General features: G+C 46.7%; 1 protein-coding gene across 1 annotated transcript in view; it reads right to left on the minus strand.

The window, feature by feature from the left end:
• Positions 1–15081, minus strand: part of LOC137353111 (cytochrome P450 2F2-like) — a 41350-nt gene extending 26269 nt beyond the window's left edge. The window contains exons 1-2 of the mRNA XM_068019107.1: positions 14758–15081; positions 564–726 (exon numbers count right to left, since the gene is read on the minus strand). Of these exons, the coding sequence (XP_067875208.1) occupies positions 564–726; positions 14758–14937 (343 nt within the window). The 5' untranslated portion in view covers positions 14938–15081. The remainder of the gene's footprint in view (positions 1–563; positions 727–14757) is intronic.
• Positions 15082–19782: the final 4701 nt, after the last annotated feature.

A 19782-nucleotide genomic window follows, 5' to 3' on the forward strand; every position in this document is an offset into this window, starting at 1 on the left:
ACTTTCTTCAACATTGACCATCTCTGGGTTACCATAACGACCCATCAAGGCAACTGGAGAGCTGGGAAGGCCGAGCCCTGAAGCTGCGGTAAATGGGGAAGGGTGTAGAGGAAGAGGGTGTTTGGGAAGGGGGATGGAGTGGAGGGGGAGTGGGAGAGAAAAAGGAAAATGAGCAGAGGGCAATGATAAATGAAGAGAGAAACATCAGTCTGCTTTTGTAATGATGTTGGGCGTGTGAAGAGGGAATTGGGCCACGGCAGCAGCGTAATGCGGGATTGGGGTGTTCTACACCTTGCCCAGTTTCCCGTTTTCTTAACTTTGCCTTGAACTGGTTTTGGGCAGGGAACAATTTAACTCTCACAGCACACTTGTGGAGTTGTAAGTGTCTATATTGATGGAAAAGGTTGATGTGACAGAACTACAGGAGATTTGACGCGTCCAGCACTGAGAACCAACAAACAGCCTTGTGGAAACACAGCAGAACAGGACATTGTATCCAGAGCAAAATACAGACAGGAGAGTGGGGAGAAGGGTCAGGGGGCTTGACTCGGCCCCATCCTTACCATATCCATTCGTGACCTTCCTGATTGAGGGGACTGTGCCTCTGGCTCCGAAATCATCTGCTTGGTTGACCAGTGCTTCATTCACAGTTTCAAAGCCGCACAGCACCACCGCTGGACGTGGACCAAGCCAGATGGTAAACACAGGGCCGTACATTTTGCTCAGCTGTAAATACAAAGAAGTGGGGATCAGTTTCCGCGAGACAGAGTGCAATCCGATTAACTGGAGCCGGTTGCAAACTCCACCACCGCCCCTGACCCTGCGGATGTGAAAGGGCTTGAGGTTACCATCCTCACCTGGCCTCCGATACTTCACTGGGTTCGTCTGACTGTCTAGGGAGGCCCCAGGCTTGCTCCCAGCTCTGTGGAGACCTTTCAAATTCTCTACCCTAGAGGGTTGTGGATAAGTATATTCAAGACTGAAATCATTAGAGTTTTGGGTACGAAAGGAATCAAGGGTTAAGGGGATTGGGCGAGAAAGTAGAGATGAGGTCGAAGACCACCCATGATTTTATTGAACGGCAGAACAGGCTCAAGGGGCTGAATGGCCTACTCCTACTCCCATTTCTTCTGTTCTTCTGACCTTGTTAATCTCAGCCAACAGCGAGGAAGAGTTGCTACAACTGGGCCCCAACACTCTGCGGGTATCCAATGGTTCCTTCCAGGAGTGTTTGGATGTCAAGTGGGTTTAGGCGCCTCCAGCAGTCGACTAGCCTGCGGACATGCACTGTCAGCACTCACATCAAAAGGACGGCCAGCTACAGGGAGCAGCAGATGGCCCCAGCATGTGGAGCCCATTCTCTGTCGACTTGTATTCCTTTTAATATAATGGAGGCGTTTGAAATGATTAAGGATAAAAGCTTAAAGAATAGAGAGAAACAATTTTTTCTGGTGGAAGTAGTGCAAAACAAGGGGCATAACCTTAAAATTAGAACGAGGATGTGCAGGAGCTGATGTCAGGAAGCACTTCTTCACACAAGGGCTAGTGGTAATCTGAAACTTTCTCCCCCCCCCAAAAAAAAGCTGTTGAGGCTGGGGGTCCAGTTGAAAATTTCAAAACTGTGAATGATCGATTTCTGTTAGGCAAGGCCATTAAGGGATATGGACCCAAGGTGGGTACGTTTCGAAAGAGCCATGATCTAACTGAATGGTGGAACAGATTGAGGGGCTGAATGGCCCTCCCTTGTTCCAGGGTTCCTCTGGTGAGAACTCAAGGGTTTTGGGAAAGGAGGAGAGAAAATAGTCCCAGGAAAGAAAGGTTGAATTCCAGGGCTGTGTTGCTAAATCATGAAGAAACAAAGCCCAGCTTCTGAAAGAAAACAGCTCCAACACATGATAGCTGAAGAGTTTTATTTATTCCTTCTTGGGTTGCAGGCAAGGCTGGCATTTATTGCCCATCCCTAGTTGCCTGAGAAGGTGGTGGAGGCCTTGATACAACTGAATGGCTTGCTAGGCCACTGAGGAGAGGAGTTAAGAGTCGACGCCCTCACCATGGGACTGACTAAGGATGACAGCTTCCTTCCCTAAAGGCGTAAGTGAACCAGGTGGGTTTTTCCAATAATCTGACCCCTTCATGGTCACTTTTACTGACACCAGCTTTTTATTTCCATATTCTTCTCTCACTGAATTCAAATTCTAGAACTGCCATGGGATAGGATTTCAACCCATGGTCCCTGAATTATTAGTCTACTCTGGATCACTAGCCCAGTAACATGACTGCCATATACCACAGCCATGGAGTCTGTAAAAAGGTGAATAAACTGTGGTTAACGTTAGTAGTGTTTAAACAACATTGGGCATGGCTGCGTGTGGATTTGCATAGATAAAAATACTTCTCAGTAGTTTACCGTGTAGTTCACAAAGCTTTGCTAATCTTATCACTCGGTGCTGGTGTCAGTGACCACCTGTGAAGCCGAGGGATTGGCAATGTATATGTTGCAATGTTAATGGCCAATCACCAGCCTCCACAGACCAAGACCCCGAAAAATCATCGTCGTGTGCTTTGTGGCTTCACAAGAATTCTGAAGGTGAAACAGTTGTACAGGGTGGAGGGTGATTAGATGAGATTTCTCTTCGCATCTGCTGAAAATTGACCAAAAAGCAACTCCAGCATGGTGGGGACTTTCCGACTCTCTTCACCTCCTCTGAATCCCTACCTCTTCCCTGGCCACCTTTTGGCCTCACTCATAGAATCATAGAATAGCACAGCGCAGAAGGAGGCCATTCAGCCCATCAAGTCTGGGCCAGCTCTTTGGAACCGCAATCTGGTTACTCCTGCTCCCCCTTTCTTTCTCCATATTCCTTTTCCTCCTTCAAGTATTTATCCAATTCCCTTTTGAAGGCTACTATTGAATCTGTCTCCACCACCGCATCAGGCAGAGCATTCCAAATCTTAACCACTCGCTGAGTGAAAAAAGCTCGGAGTGACTCCTGCCAACCGTGAATCTTGCTAGTTTGCGCAGTCCCGTTCACATCGGTGACATCATCATAAAGCGCCCTCTGTTGGCAGGCTGAGTTTGCCACGTGCCCAGTTCCAATTGTGCGTGGTGGTATCGTCACCCACACACACACATACGTGCATCATCATGCATACATGTTTAGAGTCATAGAGTTATACAGCACAGAAACAGGCCCTTCGGCCCACTGTGTTTAATTGGCAATGTCATTGGACGTGCATACGTACCTTCATTCGGTGCGACCTTTAAACTTTTCATGTTACAGGCTCCATCAAGAAAGTCCAGAAAAGAGAAAGCATTTGTAGGTGTGAGGACTTATTGACTATTTTCTGTGCTTATTTATCAATAAGAACTTTTAATGCGATCAGTGAGAGGTTACATGGTTTTGGGACTGGTCTGCTCCTTAGTAATGAATATGAATTCTTGGCCATTCTTCCTCTTTCTCCCCCAGCCTAACTACAAGTTCAAGTTTAATGTTACGCAAACCTTCCCTCGACTGTGCTTAAACCTTTATTAAAAACCAAAATACTGCAGATCCTGGAAACCTGAAATTAAAGCAGACAATGCTAGAAATACTCCACAGGTCAGGCAGCATCTGAGGAGAGAGAAACAGAGTTGGTGGGGGGGGAGGAGATTGATGCCGGGTTGGGATCCTGACATTGTGCTACCCTCTTCTGGGCAGGATTGGAGATGATTCCTTTGGATCTATCAGGTAAGCAATTAAGGTACCTAAAAAGTCAATTAAAACCTCTTTAAACCCCCAATTCAGGATTTCCCAGCCAGGGGCCCTGTTTCCCGACCTGCCAGCAACTCCCCAAGGTCACTGAGGTGAGTGCACAGCAGGAAGGTCATCTTCAGTGAAACTGACAAGCTGAAAGTGAAGAGCTCCAGCCATGACCAGGTGAAAGGTAGCTGTTCAAAACGCTTCTTCACTCAATGCTTGACAGGTGATTGCCAACTTCTCGGAAGGCACTTCACCTGTCCAGCACTTCCCTCACCTTCAGCTGCACTTCTCTGCTGCTATTTTCTCCCTGGCATGGGAGCAGCTTATGCAGCTCCAGCTTGCAGCTTTTATGAGGGGCAAGAGCAGAGGCAATGCCACCACCAACAGCAAAAGCTGCCTTCTCCTCAGCCCCATGCCTCTCCACAGGGCAGAGGGGCTGAACACCAAAATTCAGCTCGAAGGAAGTGAGACCCCCGTTGCAGAGTTTACAGGTAGAGGATCAGCTCTCTTGACACGTCTGACACCAGTGACCCTGGAGGCTCAGGCTCTCGAGGCTGGTCACTGCTGACATTTGCAGCCTCCTGGTATAAGACCTCCTTCCCAGTGGAGCAGGTGGGCACACATTGGCAGTGGCCGTCAAGGTGCCTGTCACTCAAGGGCCAGCCCGCTCCCCCTCCCCCACCTGGTCTCTGCCTCTCACCACGTTGTGTGCTATCTTCTCCTGCAAGGAGAGAAAGCAGAGAGGTGTGAGTTTTCATAATGGCTCATGTGGAGAGGAGGGAAGGACAGAATTTGTGGCGGGTGACCGTGAGACATGGGAGCGAGAGGGCACTAGGGTGAGGGTGAGTGTGGTTGTTGGGTATTCAGATGGGGATGTGAGGCGCCTGCAGAGAGAGGAATGAGTGGAGCAACAAGGTGTGTTTTTCTGAGGAGTGCTGTGCAGGAGAACGTTGGGCAAGTCAGAGTGTGTGGCTTGGCATCTGAAAGGGTTATGCCACTCACCTGTCCTCCCCTCCTGAGTTCCTGGATCCTCTTGGTGCACTGTCTCCAGGTTGGAGGGACCACACTTCTGCTCACTTCATCGGGCACTTCCATCCGTGCCTGCTTGATTGGAGAGATTGTCCTTTTCCTCCAGTCCTTGGGAGAGCTCACCTCACTGCAGCTCCTCAAATCCCACAGCAGGACCTCCTGAGAGACCCAGGGGAGTGGGGGGAGGGGGTGCATGGGGGTTGGGGGGAGGAGGGGGAGGGGGGGGGGTTCCCTTCCCAGGTCCCCCTCTCAGGTCCCCTCTCCAATCCTGTGGTTGCTGCAGCCTCAAAAATCCAAGTGTTGGGGAGGTATTGTAACCCATGTCGTGGTCCCTTTAATTAGAAATCCTTCCTTTGACAAAATGGACATGTCATCTCGGTCCACCCTCCCTGATTGGCCGGGGAACCTGGAGGCTCTTGGGTAAGAGCCTCGGCTAAGCCGGCCCATTAGAAAATCGTCTTCCTGACCTGAAAATGGTCCAGCCGTTCCAGCAGGGGATGAAGTCCAGAAGATACCGCCTGGTGACTCCAGATCAATAGTCCAGGCCTCTGGATTACTGGTCCAATAACGTAACCGCTCTGCACGGACAAAATGTTCGCCCTCCCTGCAGTTTTGTTGTCAGCAGACACAACCAAAAATGGTTTACACACTCCTACTGTATGGATATGCCTCTCTAAGCCTCCCTCTCTCTCTGTCTGTTGCCCTTCTTTTAAGACCCTCTCAAAGAGGGCAGTTGTTGCCCCTCAGTACTGCCTCAGCTGTGATCAGAGAATGTAACATAGACCAGTTTGCTTGGAGCCGGGATATTCCTGTGGTGCAGGGTCCAGTGCCGCTCAGCATGGCGAAATTACCTATTCAACCACAGATGAATCATTAGTTTCTTTCCGACAGGCTCTTGGTGCGAGATCCTACTTTTTTAAGTTAGCAGGAACTGTAAAGAGGGAGCGCTCTTCACCTGGGTCGCACAGCCCACAGGCTTTGTCCCACATTATTGGGCGCGAGTTCTCCAAGTCCCATTCTGCACCTTTTTGCCCAGCCAGTCTTCTTGGGTGGTCCCAGTAGAGAGAGGAGATGTCAGTTGACTCGTGGATCTGGATACACAGAATGAGCTCCTCACAGCTGATTCTGCTGGATGAAATTTGGACGGGTTTCGAATTGTCCAGTTACAAACCCAATCCTGTTCTCTCCGGGATCTGAAGGTTGCAATGTCAGGGAGCATGGCTTTTGGCGGTGAATAGGAACATCTGCGTCTTAACCCATCCCCTCCCCCCAGGAGCGAGGATGTGGGCACCGACCTGAAGAATATTCCAGGTGCCCCAGTGAACCTGAACCTTTGACCTCAGCCCGAACGCCCCAGGTCAGCCTCACTTCCATCAGGAACAGGCAGGTGCGCCTGATCAGACCAGGTGTATCTGAGTTGATCACACATTGGGTCCTGATTGAGGGGATTTGAAAGTTTAGTGCCAATGGTGACATGGTACTTTAGTGGTAGCTCTGTCGCCTCTGAGTCAGAAGGTCACGGGTTCAAGTGTCACTCCTGGATTTGAGCACAAAAATCACCGCGGCATTCCCACTGCAGTACTGAGGGAACGCTGCACAGGCGGAAGTGCTGTCTTTCAGATGAAACATTAAACCGAGGCCCCGTCTGCCCTCTCAGCTGGATGTAAAAGATCCGATTGCACTATTTGGAAGAGGAGCTGGGGAGTTTGCCCCAGTGTCCTGGCCAATATTCATCCCTTAACCAACATCACAAAAGCAGATTATTGCATTGCTATTTGTGGGAGCTTGCTGTGCACAAATTGGCTGCCGTGTTTGCTATACTACAACAGCAGCTACACCTCAAAAGTACTTCATTGACTGTAAAGTGCGTTGGGATGTCTTGAGGTCATAAAATATGCTATATAAATGCATGTCTAATGTAACCTCTGACCTTGCTCTCTCTATCTCCTCTTGTGTTAAGCATTAATGTCCCTCACATTCGCACTCAACATTTAACGCAGCTGCATATGTGTGTGTTTATCCTCCGACTCACTCCTAATATTCCCTGATGTGCTGTAAACTTGTTGATTGTCCTGTAAAGTCTGTGAAATGTCCAAACGCCCTCACTGTGCTTTGCTTCAGTGTAATGGACTCCACTTGTATTAAAATGTTTAACAGAATGAAGCTCAAAGTATACATCATAACGAAGTTGAAACATTCTCAAGTTGAATCTTCCCTTCTGAATCTATCAATTAATTAGTCTATCTTCTATTTCCCTATTTATATCCACTGCACTTGAGATGCTGGACTTCAACATATCAAACGCTGTTTTTAACTGATGCATAGCCAAAAGTTGACAAGCACATTCCACTCTGCAAACTTCCCTCATCAATTAAATAGCAATTCAGCTGTATTATAAAGAGAAAATGCTGGACATACTCAGCAGGTCTGGCAGCATCTGTGGAGAGAGAAGCAGAGTTAACGTTTCAGGTTAGTGACCTTTCATCAGAACCGGAAAATATTACAGCTGTAACAGGTTTTAAGTTGGTACGGAAGCATGGGAAAGGCTGGGCTTACTTATAGTAAATAGACTTTGTGGTCTTAAAGGGTTAGGCCACTTAAACACAGCTCCATGTTAGCAGCAGAATAATACCGTGTGGTAGACTTCAACTGGACACCTGGGAGCAAGCATGGTGCCTATTATAGAGATGGTCTGATGTCTGGAGGTTTTTGTGCATGTGCATTAGTTGAGCAGGGAATTACCCCCACAATTCAAGAGCATACTGCCAGTCCACTCCCACCATGTGTACTATCTACATTGCATTGTGCCAAGGTTTCTTCTGCAGCTCCCACAAACCTTATTGAGTTTTTCGAGAAGGTGACCAAACAGGTGGATGAGGGTAAAGCAGTGGATGTGGTGTATATGGATTTCAGTAAGGCGTTTGATAAGGTTCCCCACGGTAGGCTATTGCAGAAAATACGGAAGTATGGGGTTGAAGGTGGTTTAGAGCTTTGGATCAGAAATTGGCTCACTGAAAGAAGACAGAGGGTGGTGGTTGATGGCAAATGTTCATCCTGGAGTTTAGTTACTAGTGGTGTACCGCAAGGATCTGTTTTGGGGCCACTGCTGTTTGTCATTTTTATAAATGACCTGGAAGAGGGTGTAGAAGGGTGGGTTAGTAAATTTGCGGATGACACGAAGGTCGGTGGAGTTGTGGATAGTGCCGAAGGATGTTGTAGGGTACAGAGGGACATAGATAGGCTGCAGAGCTGGGCTGAGAGATGGCAAATGGAGTTTAATGCAGAAAAGTGCGAGGTGATTCACTTTGGAAGGAGTAACAGGAATGCAGAGTACTGGGCTAATGGGAAGATTCTTGGTAGTGTAGATGAACAGAGAGATCTTGGTGTCCAGGTGCATAAATCCCTGAAGGTTGCTACCCAGGTTAATAGGGCTGTTAAGAAGGCATATGGTGTGTTAGCTTTTATTAGTAGGGGGATCGGGTTTCGGAGCCACGAGGTCATGCTGCAGCTGTACAAAACTCTGGTGAGACCGCACCTGGAGTATTGCGTGCAGTTCTGGTCACCGCATTATAGGAAGGATGTGGAAGCTATGGAAAGGGTGCAGAGGAGATTTACTAGGATGTTGCCTGGTATGGAGGGAAGGTCTTACGAGGAAAGGCTGAGGGACTTGAGGTTGTTTTCGTTGGAGAGAAGGAGGAGGAGAGGTGACTTAATAGAGACATATAAGATAATCAGAGGGTTAGATAGGGTGGATAGTGAGAGTCTTTTTCCTCGGATGGTGATGGCAAACACGAGGGGACATAGCTTCAAGTTGAGGGGTGATAGATATAGGACAGATGTCAGAGGTAGTTTCTTTACTCAGAGAGTAGTAGGGGTGTGGAACGCCCTGCCTGCAACAGTAGTAGACTCGCCAACTTTAAGGGCATTTAAGTGGTCATTGGATAGTCATATGGATGAAAATGGAATAGTGTAGGTCAGATGGTTTCACAAGTCGGCGCAACATCAAGGGCCGAAGGGCCTGTACTGCGCTGTAATGTTCTAATTCTAATTCTAATTCAAACCTGCAACCTCTACTGCCTAGGTTCCCCTCCAAGGCACACGCCATCCAGACTTGGACATATATTGGCCACTTCTTCATCGTTGCTGGGTCAAAATCTTGGAAGTCCCTACTTAACAGCTCTCTGGCAGATCCTTCAACAATTGGGCTGCAGTGTTCAAGAAGGTGACTCACCACCACCTCCTCAAGAGCAATTAGGGATGGGCAATTGATACTTGGTCTTGCTCACCTCTAGAGAACGAATTAACAAAAGTCACTGTTTGGGCTAATGTGATAATGTTATCTGCATGGTGTTGGGGGGAGGGGTACCTGATGATGACTGGCTCTAATAGTATTCTGCCCCAGCAGGGATTAATGATTCAGGATGAGAAAGGGGAATTCCGGTGGGGTTGAACACTGTGTCAGGTCATAAGATGTGTGTCATTGTTGGAAGCTCGTGCTCACATTCTGTCTCTCTCCTGATTGGCGCTACTCTGGGTGGTGGTCCTGTGATTTAGTACATGGCAACAAAGGGTCGAATGCACATCTCCACAAATCCCTCATCCCCCCCCATCCAGTACCCCTACACCCTGCATCCCCAGTCACTCAGTCCTCATCCACCCTGTCCTCCACCCTCAGTATGTTGGGAACACAGAACAATTCTTTTCAAAATGGTCATCTGAGTGTGGGATCAGTTTGCTGCCATCTTAGGGATGGGAGGTTGGGTGGTCAGTTGGTTTGGAGGTCAAATTGTCTGAAGGTCACGTGGTCTGGAAGTCGGGTGGCCTGGAGGTTGGGGGGTCTGGAAGTCGGTGGGGGGGGGAATCTGGAGGTCAGGGGGAATCTGGTCGTGGTTCAGGAGGGCGGGGGGGGGGGGGGTTCTGGAGGTTGGGGGGATCTGGAGGTCAGGGTTCAGGAGGTCGGTGGGATCTGGGAGGTCGGGGGGTTATCTGGAGGTTGGGGGGGTCTGGAGGTCAGAGGGTGTTTGGAGGTCAGGGTTCAGGAGGTTGGGGTTCTGGAGGTCTGGGGGGACCTGGAGGACAGGGAGGGTCTGGAGGTTGGGGAGGGTCTGGAGTTTGGGGGGGTCTGGAGGTCGGGCGGGGGGGGGGGAGTTCTCGGTCAGAAGGTCTGGAGATAGGGAGATCGGGAGGTTAGGCAGTCGGGTGGTCCAGAGATCATGAGGTTGTATGACCTGTCCTTAAATATTAAAATTGGTCAATTTTCCGACCATTCCTTGGCTGTCCCAGCAGGCATCTTGGCTTTTCTTTTGTAGGGTTGGAGGAAACTGACCTGTCAGTCTACAAGAAGTCACAAAATGTGTTCCTGTAACAACATCCCAACAGAACCAGCTGTAGCTTTGTTTGTCAGATGCTGACATCATTCCTCCCTCCACTTCTAGTATCTTAAATCACCGTGTGTGTAAAAACATTCTGCTGCTCCTGGGGTTTCATGTATATAAGCTCATTTGCCATCACCCACATGTGAATTTTGCTTCTACAGAACTCCTCTTGTCTAAAACTCTTGATTGCACTTTGATTACTTGCTGCTGTCTGAAAACTTTGAAATGAAAAATAGATATAATAATAAAAAAAGAAACTAATTGCTGAGTAGACAGCTGTGGTCCATCTGGAAACCACCAGCGAGTTTACAGTTTATACAAGGAGGGAGGAGACAATTCCACAGGACATTCAAGATAAACAATACTTGCCCAGGAAAACAAATAATCATTTAAAGCAGGAGCAGGAATTGCACGAGTCCCAAAATGTCCAGATGTCGCAATGTCATGAGGGAGTCGCTGAGGCATTTTGGAGTTTTGAAGCTTCCTGAGTCCTTCTCATGAGTTTTGAAACCAGAAAATCAGAGAATGATGCGGCACAGAAGAAGGCCATTCAGCCCATCGTGCCGTGCCAGCTCTTTGAAAGAGCTACCGATTAACCCCAACAACCCCCCCACCACTCTTTCCCCATGGCTCTGCAAATAATCCCCCTTCAAGTATTTATCCAATATGGTTTTGAAAGTTATTAATGAATCTGCCTCCACCACGCTTTCTGAAAAGTTTGACACTTGTCTAAACTGGCATAAAATCACACAATAGTTCTTTTTTGTTTATTCTTTCATGGGACGTGGGCATTGCTGGCGAGGCCAGCATTTATTGCCCATCCCTAATTGCCCTTGACAACTGAGTGGCTTGCTAGGCCATTTCAGAGGGCATTTAAGAGTCAACCACATTGCTGTGGGTCTGGAGTCATATACGAACATAGGAATTAGGAGCAGGAGTCGGCCATTCGGCCCCTTCAAGCCTACCCCGCCATTTAATAAGATCATATCTGATCTGATTGTGGCCTCAACTCTACTTTCCCACCCACCCTGCTATCCTTTGCCTCCCTTGTTAGTTAAGAATTTATCTACATCTGCCTTAAAAATAATCAATGACCCAGCTTCCACCACTCTCTGGGGAAGAGAGTTCCGCAGACTCATAAACCTCTGAAAGAAAAAATAATCTCCTCATCTCCATCTTAAATGGGAGACCCCTTATTTTTAAACTGTGTGCCCTAGTTCTAGTCTCTCCCACAAGGGGAAACATCTTCTCAGCATCCACCCTGTCAAGTCCCCTCAGGACCTTATATGTTTCAATAAGATCACCTCTTGATTTTCTAAACTCAAATGAATACAGACCCAACCTGTCTTCATCATAATATGTAGGCCAGACCAGGTAAAGACAGCAGATTTCCTTGCCTAACGGACACGAGTAAACCAGATGGGTTTTTATAACAATCAATGGTAGTTTCATGGCACCATTACTGAGACAAGGTTTTAATTCCAGTTTTTTAAAATTAATGACTTGAATTTAAATTCCACCAGCTGCCATGGTGGGATTTGAACCCCTGTCCTCAGGACATTAGGCCGGATTACTAGCTAGTGGTATACTACCACTGCACCACCATTTCCCTCTGAAGTGCAAAGGGAGGCCATTCAGCCCTTTGAGTCCGCACTGGCTCTTTCAAAGAGCGATCCAGTTAGTCCCATTTCCCAGCTCTTTCCTCATCCCTGCAATTTTTTTCTCCTTCGGGTATTTACCCTTTTGAAGGATACTGTTTTACCTTATCCACACATGGTGTTGAGGTGCACATCGGAGGCCAATAATATCCTTTAAAGAGTTGGCTGTTGGTTTACTCTACTGCTGTAATCTCCCTCTCACTCTGTTTCTCTCTGCCCCTCTCTTCTGTATCATTCTAGAATTATAACATCATAGAATGGCTACGGCACAGAAAGAGGCCGTTTGGTCCACCAAGTCTGTGCAGGTTCTCTGCAAGAGCAACTCAGCTAGTTTCGGTCCCCGACCTTTTCCCTGTAACCCTGCGAATTTTTTTCTCTTCAGATAATTATCCTTCAAAGCCATGATGGACCCAGCCTCCACCACACTCTCAGGCAGTGCATTCCAGATCCTAATCACTCGCTGTGTGAAAAATAAACTTCTCCTCATGTTACCTTTGGTGCTTTTGCCATCCAATCGTGTCCTCAGTATAACAGCATGCATTTGTTTTGCAAATATTGAACCTGCATTGATTTATGTGGGTCAATGCATCACCAGGTTACTGAGCTACATTAATCAGGGAGGCTCCAGGTTTGATCTTCTGCTAACTTATTTGATCTCAACTGGGGTAATACATGGGGCAGATGGAGACTAACAACTGGCATAAGTGTCCCTGGGCTAAGGAGGACTAACATTTGTCAAAATTCCCTCTCACAAACAGTATCCAAAGATTCTGGAACATGCACACTTGTGGATAATAAGGGTTGATGAAATTGAGATTCTTGTGATGGCTTTCTTAGTCAAATAGCCCACAAGCATTCACCGTTCCAGCTCAGGTGCAAAGATGGACCACTTGGGTAAGGTTATCACCTGCCTATGGGAGAATCATCAATTAATTTTTAATTCCCGGTGGAAAATCAGCTTCTACGTCATGTCAGTCCTGAGGGTAGTTTCCATCCACCCAGTTGGAATTGAGTAGCGAGGACAGACAGTAGCGATGTAGGAGAGGAAAGTGGGGAGCAGTAGCCCTGAGGCAGGAGGAGGTGTGAGGGAATGAGTAAAAGCGAGCGACCTGTTTTTATTCTAGTTTAAAGCTGGGGAGATGATCAGTTGGTTGGGGCCCGTGTCACTGTGAGGCTGATTACACTTACATTGCCCAAGGTTGCTCAATATAAATAGAAGACATATGTCTGATGGGTGACAATTCTCCTGGAAGAAGTTCAATGATATATTTATTTGCGAGCTGGCGGTGGAATTTCCTGTCCCTTGTAAACACTGACTTTGATGATATGTGTGTTCATCAAGCATTTCCTGTTAGCCCAAGACAGGAAACTTCCATGAAGTTGATTAGAAGCTTAGCCAGCTTTGCTGTTTTGCTAGCACTCTTTAATAAGGGCAGGGGGCTGGGATGGGGTGGGTTTGTCACAAGCAGGCATCTGCACCTCACAGAAACGCAGTAAATTCCAAATATTTCTGACAACTCTTTATAAATATCTCTCTCCTGCTGTATTTGCTGGTCGTGTGCTTTCATGTCAAGTTGAACAGTGGAGGCATGGAGGGCCTGTTGGGTGGATGGAGGGTTGCGATAGCATAAAATGAGCAAGAACAAATTGACAGGCCTGTCTTACAATGGCCCCAGCTGAAGGGGGAGGTGGTGGCGTAGTGGTACTGTCCCTGTGTTAGTAATTCACTGGCCCAGGCTAATGCCCTGGAGACATGGGTTCAAATCCCACTGTGGCAATTGGTGGAATTTCAGTTTAATTAATAAATTCAATTTATTAATATGAAACTGAAAGCTACTCTCAATAATGGTGCCATGAAACTATTATTTGTAAAAACCCGTGTGGTTCACTAATGTCATTTGGGGAAGGCAATCTGCAGTCCTTACCTGGTCTGGCCTACATGTGACATTAGGTTCACAGCAATGTGGTTGACTCTGAAATGGCCTCGCAAGCCACACAGTTCAAGGGCAGTTAGGGAAGGGCAACAAATGCTGGCATTGCCAGTGATGCCCGCATCCCATGAAAGAAAAGCCAGTGGTAGTGAAAACTGGAGATGCAAACCAGCTGACTCCCTAACACCTGCTTTACACTCATCAAGATCTACCTCCTCGTGTCCTTACTTCTTCTCCACAAATCAGGTTTCTTTTTCCTTTTATTAGTTGATGACACTGGGAATACGAGGTGCATTTCCCCAGCACCATGTTTGTCCTGTAGAAATCACTGACGGCATCAACTATTTGCATTTATATAGCGTCTTTCACAGGAGTGATTATCAAACAAAATCTGACACCGAGCCACACAAGGAGATATTAGGCAAGCTTGGTCAAAGGGATCAGTTCCAGGTGATAGGCCCTAGATGTAGCTATGGCGACACTATTTTAGCTCCAGGCATTAGAATTCAAATACCTTACACACTATTTAAATATGGCGTATTTACTTAACAAACATGTTTCACCCAGTCTCTATAGAACTAAAGCACTCACAATGATCAATGAACACTCTGTTTTACATCTCACTATTTTACCAACTGTCACGCAAAGTGTGCGAAAGCATGCACTGTGCAATTATGAATATTGAGAATATGGACACAACAATGGTGTCTATTAGTCATGTTGCAATGAAATACAATTGGCCACATCAGGATTCCCACTGAGCCACATGTGGCTTGTGAATTATGTATTGGACAACACTAATGCAGCGGCATTAAGAGATGTTACAAGACCTCAGTCTTCTTATTAAAGGGGCTGCAAGACATTTTATCCTGTGCCTCCGCTGACAGGTGCAGTTCATGCTAGTATGACAGGCTCTCAACACCTCCTCGCACAGAGTGCTGACATGCAAACAAAACCACCAGACAGGTCCCGAGAGATACACAGCGCAGAGCAAGTTACACAAGATGGCAGAGAACCTGCTTACCTTCATGAGGGATTGGTCAGGTGCTCTTTTGTCTATCTGCAGGCTGTTCCCTAGGAATGGGAGGGCAGGAGGGCCTGGGGGGAGCCGGCTGTGCCTCACCTTACTCTTCCAAGAGCACACAAGCAGCACCACAGTCAGCACAAGGGCTGCGAAAGTCACTCCAACTGCATCGAAGTACATTGCAGTCCAGGTTTAGTTCACAGTGGGCCCTGCTACACCTTTCAAAGCTTCACACCTCAGGCTGACACGGGGAAAAGGTTTGGTATATTAAAGGACAAGCCTGTGTATTATCAAGCTTGAAGAAAGCTGTGACTGCCGTGCACTGTATTGTGCAGCTTTATATGAATGGAGCTCCATCCCCTCCCTCTGTGGGTGGAGACTGCTGCACTGTGCGATACAAAGTTCTGTGGCAATGTCTAAACCTATAACTCCTCGCTTTATTGATGTCTCTGTGGGTGTCATTCTCACCTGTTAGTAGTTTCTGTGTTCAAGTCCCACTCCAGGACTTGAGCACAAAGCTCAGGGCTGATACTCCAGTGCAGATATTGAAGGCGTGCTGCATTGTCAGAGGCACTGCCTTTCAGACGAGGCATTAAACAGAGGGTCCTGTCTGCCCATGGCACTATTTTGAAGAAAAGCGGGGATGTTAGCCTGGTGTTCTGACCAATATTTATCGCTCAACCAACATCACAAAAAAAAAACAGATTATCTGGTCATTATCGCATTGCTGTTTGTGGGATCTTGCTGTGCGCAAATTGGCGGCTGCGTTTCCTACATTACAACAGTGACTACGTGTTAAGTACTTCATTGGCTGCAAAGCGCTTTGGGATGACCTGTAGTCGTGAAAGGCGCTATAGAAATGCAAGCCTTTTTTGATTTTCGCCCAAAGAGTCTGGCGACCCATGACCTCTAGGTTGCTAGTCCAAGTACCAAAGTCACTAGACTCCCATACAGACTGAGGGAGTCCTTATACCAGCCACACTCCAGCCCTATGTGCTGCCTCCAGTCTATTGTCTTTCACATACTGAGGTACAGACCACTCAATGGGGGTCGATCTTGACCTTTGTGTGAATGGGTGATTGCGAGTCAGCAGCTTGATTTTGCATCGCCTCCTCCCCTCCACTACCTACTGAGTTTGGAAGTGACGATGGCGTAGTGGTAAGATCACTAGAGGCCCAGGCTCTGGGGACATGGGTTCAAATCCGCCAGGCCAACTGGTGTAATAAAAATTCACTTAATTAATACAAATCTGGAGTTGAAAGCTAGTCTCAGTAATAGTGCCATGAAGCTATCAACAATTGTCGTAAAAACCCATCTGGGAAGGAAATCTGCTGTCCTTACCTGGTCTGGCCTACATGTGAATCCAGACCCACAGCAATGTGGTTGACTCTGAAATGTCCTAACAAGCCACTCAGTCCAACGGCGTTTAGGAATGGGCAACAAATGCCAGCCTTGCCAGTGATGCCCACATCCCATGCAAGAATAAAAAGAAGACTGAAGCTGATGAACATAAAAATGGGATGAGATGTAACAGGACCTGCTAACTCGCTGTCACCTACTACTGCAGAAAGATCATGATTGACCCCAATGCCAACTTGTGTTTGTATGATTTAATTAGGGGCCTTGTCTGCAACTCATTATCTACCCATGCAGTCTCTGGAACCAAGGACAGCACCCAAAATTATCCTAATCTGTCACAATGCTGGGTTGCCAACCCTCCAGGGTTGCCCTGGAATCTCCAGGAATGACAGTTTAGTCTCCAGGACACTACTGTGAACAACACTCGGGAGAAAAATCACAGGGGCCTTAAAAAAATGTGTTTTCCATTTTTTTTCATTACTTTTCTTTATAAGATTGTTGGAGGCAGAGAAAAAAGGCTGTTAGATTGGGTCAGGCAAGAGGTCCTGTGATGAAAAGTCTCCAGGAATATTTCCAAGCAGAGTTGGCAACACTGGTCTCCAATTCTACCCTCATATTCAGGAAGGGTGGTGGTTGAACATCGGTCTCTGTTAATTAGCAGCAAGACCACAACTCTGTACCACAATGTGGTCTCCTCTACACTGGGGAGACAAAAGTGCCCACTGGGTGATTGCTTTGCTGAGCACCCCTTAGCTTCTGGTCTTTTGCCACCCTAATTATCCTTCCCCTCTCCCACTCTGACCTCTCTGTCCTCGGCCTGCTACGTTGTTCCAATGAAGCTCAATTCAAGCTCGAGGAAGAGCATCTCATCTTTCGATTAGGCCCTTTACAGTCTTCTAGACTCAACATTAAGCTCAACAATTTCAGATCATAACCATCGCTCCCATTTTCTTGGACGGTGGTCGCTGGTAATGGCTGTTGCCATTTAGACCTCCTCTGGCCCCCAACTCGTGTTTCTTTACTTGTTCCATTACCATCTCCTTTTGCCTTGCACCATCATCCCTTTCATCATTTAAATATTCCTGTCATCCACCCTATCACCAACCTCTCCCTTTGTTCTTTCCTCCTCCCCACTCCCCCACCCAATTTCTTTGTCTCTGTACTTGCTTAAAACCTGTTAAATCGGCAGATCTAATGTAAAGTCATTGACCTGAAACATTGATTCTATTTTTGCCTTCACAGATGATGCCTGACCTGTTGTGTATTTCCAGCATTTCCTCTTGTTGTTGTCAGTACTGATGTATCCTCCTTGTAACTATTTACGTTCCTAACAGTGAGATCTGGAAATTTACGTTAGCACTGTGAAAAATTATTAAATAATATTGGACTCAACCTTCCCAGAATGCTTCATTATATTGGCACCACAACAATGTTTAAAATGGCCGACCAGATGTCAAATGGAGATTTGTGTGTGGGGACTGGACAATTTGTAACATTTACAGAAAGGCAAGATGAATTGCTAGTGTTAATGTAACACACATAAACAGGTTTATGTTTTATCATTGTTATCATTTTTTTAACCATGTGTCTGCCTTAAGCTTGGTTTTTCATGTTTGTGCTTTTTGACAGAGCTGTTCATTATTCTGTCATTAACACTCTTTCTGCATGACTGCTTTGTCTTTCAACACCATTAGTACACTCTCTTTGCCTTTGCCCCATGAGCTCCTTGTCAGTTATCTCTCCTGCCCTCTGCCCTATCACACACCTTCCCTTTTGTTCTCTCCCCCCCCCCCCACCCCCTCTTCATTTGCTTAAAACCTAATTCTTTTCTAACCTTTGTCAGTTCTGATGAAAGGTCACAGACCTGAAACGTTAACTCTGCTTCTCTCTACACAGATGCTGCCAGACCTGCTGAGCATTTCCAACACATTCATGTTTGTATTACACATAAACAAAGCCTCTTTCTGTTATATCTCACAACTGGAACTGTTAACATTGGAGAAATTCCAGGAATGGCATGGTCAGTCTGAGACGATTGACCTGAGGTATAAACTGACTCATAAACATACTTAAACAACAGGTACAAAGAATGTTCAAATGGACTTTGGAAGCGTTGATATGCCAGGGAGCGGGGGAGGTAGGGTTTGGAATCCCATGATCTGCTGCTCCCAGCAGGGACCAGCCTCGAGGGCTTATGCTAATTTTCCATCTATTTGCTTACCAGGTGGAAAATCATAGGCTGCACTCCCATGAAGGTTTAAGATGCACTCCCTGCCGGTGCCACACTCTGCTGGTTTCCCTGCCGGGCATGCTTCATCATGGAATCACCCCTATTGTGCACTTGCAGGCAACCAAAAGTATTTGATCAGAGGTGAGAAAATTTAGAAATGTAATAGGTTTTAAGCAAGTGAAATGGTGGCGAGGTGGACGATAGAAGAGATTAAATACCAAAAGAGTTGGTCGTGCAAGGCCAAAGGGAATGGTAATGGGACACATAAAGAAACGATCGATGCATCAAGAGGAGGTGTGAATGGCAGAATAATGAACAGCTGGCACCTGAAAGCAAAAACAAGGGAAAACCGAGAGCAAAACCAAAATTTGCAAAGAAAAAGGAAACAAAATGGGGGCAAAGAATACCTTTTGCAATCGCTGAAGGTAATCGCTCCTGTCTTCCACCTTATCGCCAACCTTCCCTCTTGTTCTCTTTCCCACCCTTTTCCCTTTCACTTGCTTAAAACCTATTACATTTCCAACTTTGCCCTGCTCTAACGAAAGATCATTGGCCTTAAATGTTGACTCTCATTCCCTTTCCACAAATGCTGCCAGACCTGCTGAGTATTTCCAGCATTTTCTGTTTTTATTTCAGATTTCCAACATCTGCAATATTTTGCTTTTGTAACCAGAAGTATTTTGTTGACTGTAAATCGCTTTTGGAGGTCCTAGAGTTGTGAAAGATGCTATATAAATGCAAATTCTTTCTTTGAATTGGACTAAGGGTTTTTTTTATTTTGCCTCTCCAAGGAGATTAAATGGATGGGAAGTGCGGGATGGGAGGGGATCACAATACTTAATTGCAACATGACTGTTGGGGACAAGCTCAATGGACCAGAGGATCTATTCCTGACTGCCATGTGCACTGATTTGTACATCTCGTATGAATTAGATTAGGTTTCTCCGAAGGTCAGTGCACTCTGATCCAGTGCTGCAGTGGTGCAAGGTGTTAGTTTTATTTTTTAAATTTGTGAAACTTTTAGATTGAATTATGAAGTGCAGAAATTCAGCCTGCCAGTGAATGGTGGGGCCTATTTCCTGCAGTGCAGAGTCAACTCACATAGAGTGCTGCAGTATTCCGATAAAAATCGAACTGTGCCAATCCTTTTTCTTTATTTATTTATGGGATGTGGGCATCGCTGACTAGGCCAGCATTTATTGCCAATCCCTAATTGCCCTTGAGCAGGTGGTGGTGAGCTGCCTTCTTGAACCGCTGCAGTCCCTGTGGGTGTAGTTAGGAAGGGAGTGCCTGGATTTTGACCCAGCAACAGTGAAAGAACAGCAATGTAGTTCCAAGTCAGGATGGTGTGTACTTTGGAGGGGATCTTGCAGGTGCTGGTGGTCCCATGCACCTGCTGCCTTTGTCCTTCTAGGTGGTAGAGGTCGCGGGTTTGG

The sequence above is a fragment of the Heterodontus francisci genome, chromosome 40 (genome assembly GCF_036365525.1).
Source record: "Heterodontus francisci isolate sHetFra1 chromosome 40, sHetFra1.hap1, whole genome shotgun sequence".
NCBI classification, from domain to species: domain Eukaryota; kingdom Metazoa; phylum Chordata; class Chondrichthyes; order Heterodontiformes; family Heterodontidae; genus Heterodontus; species Heterodontus francisci.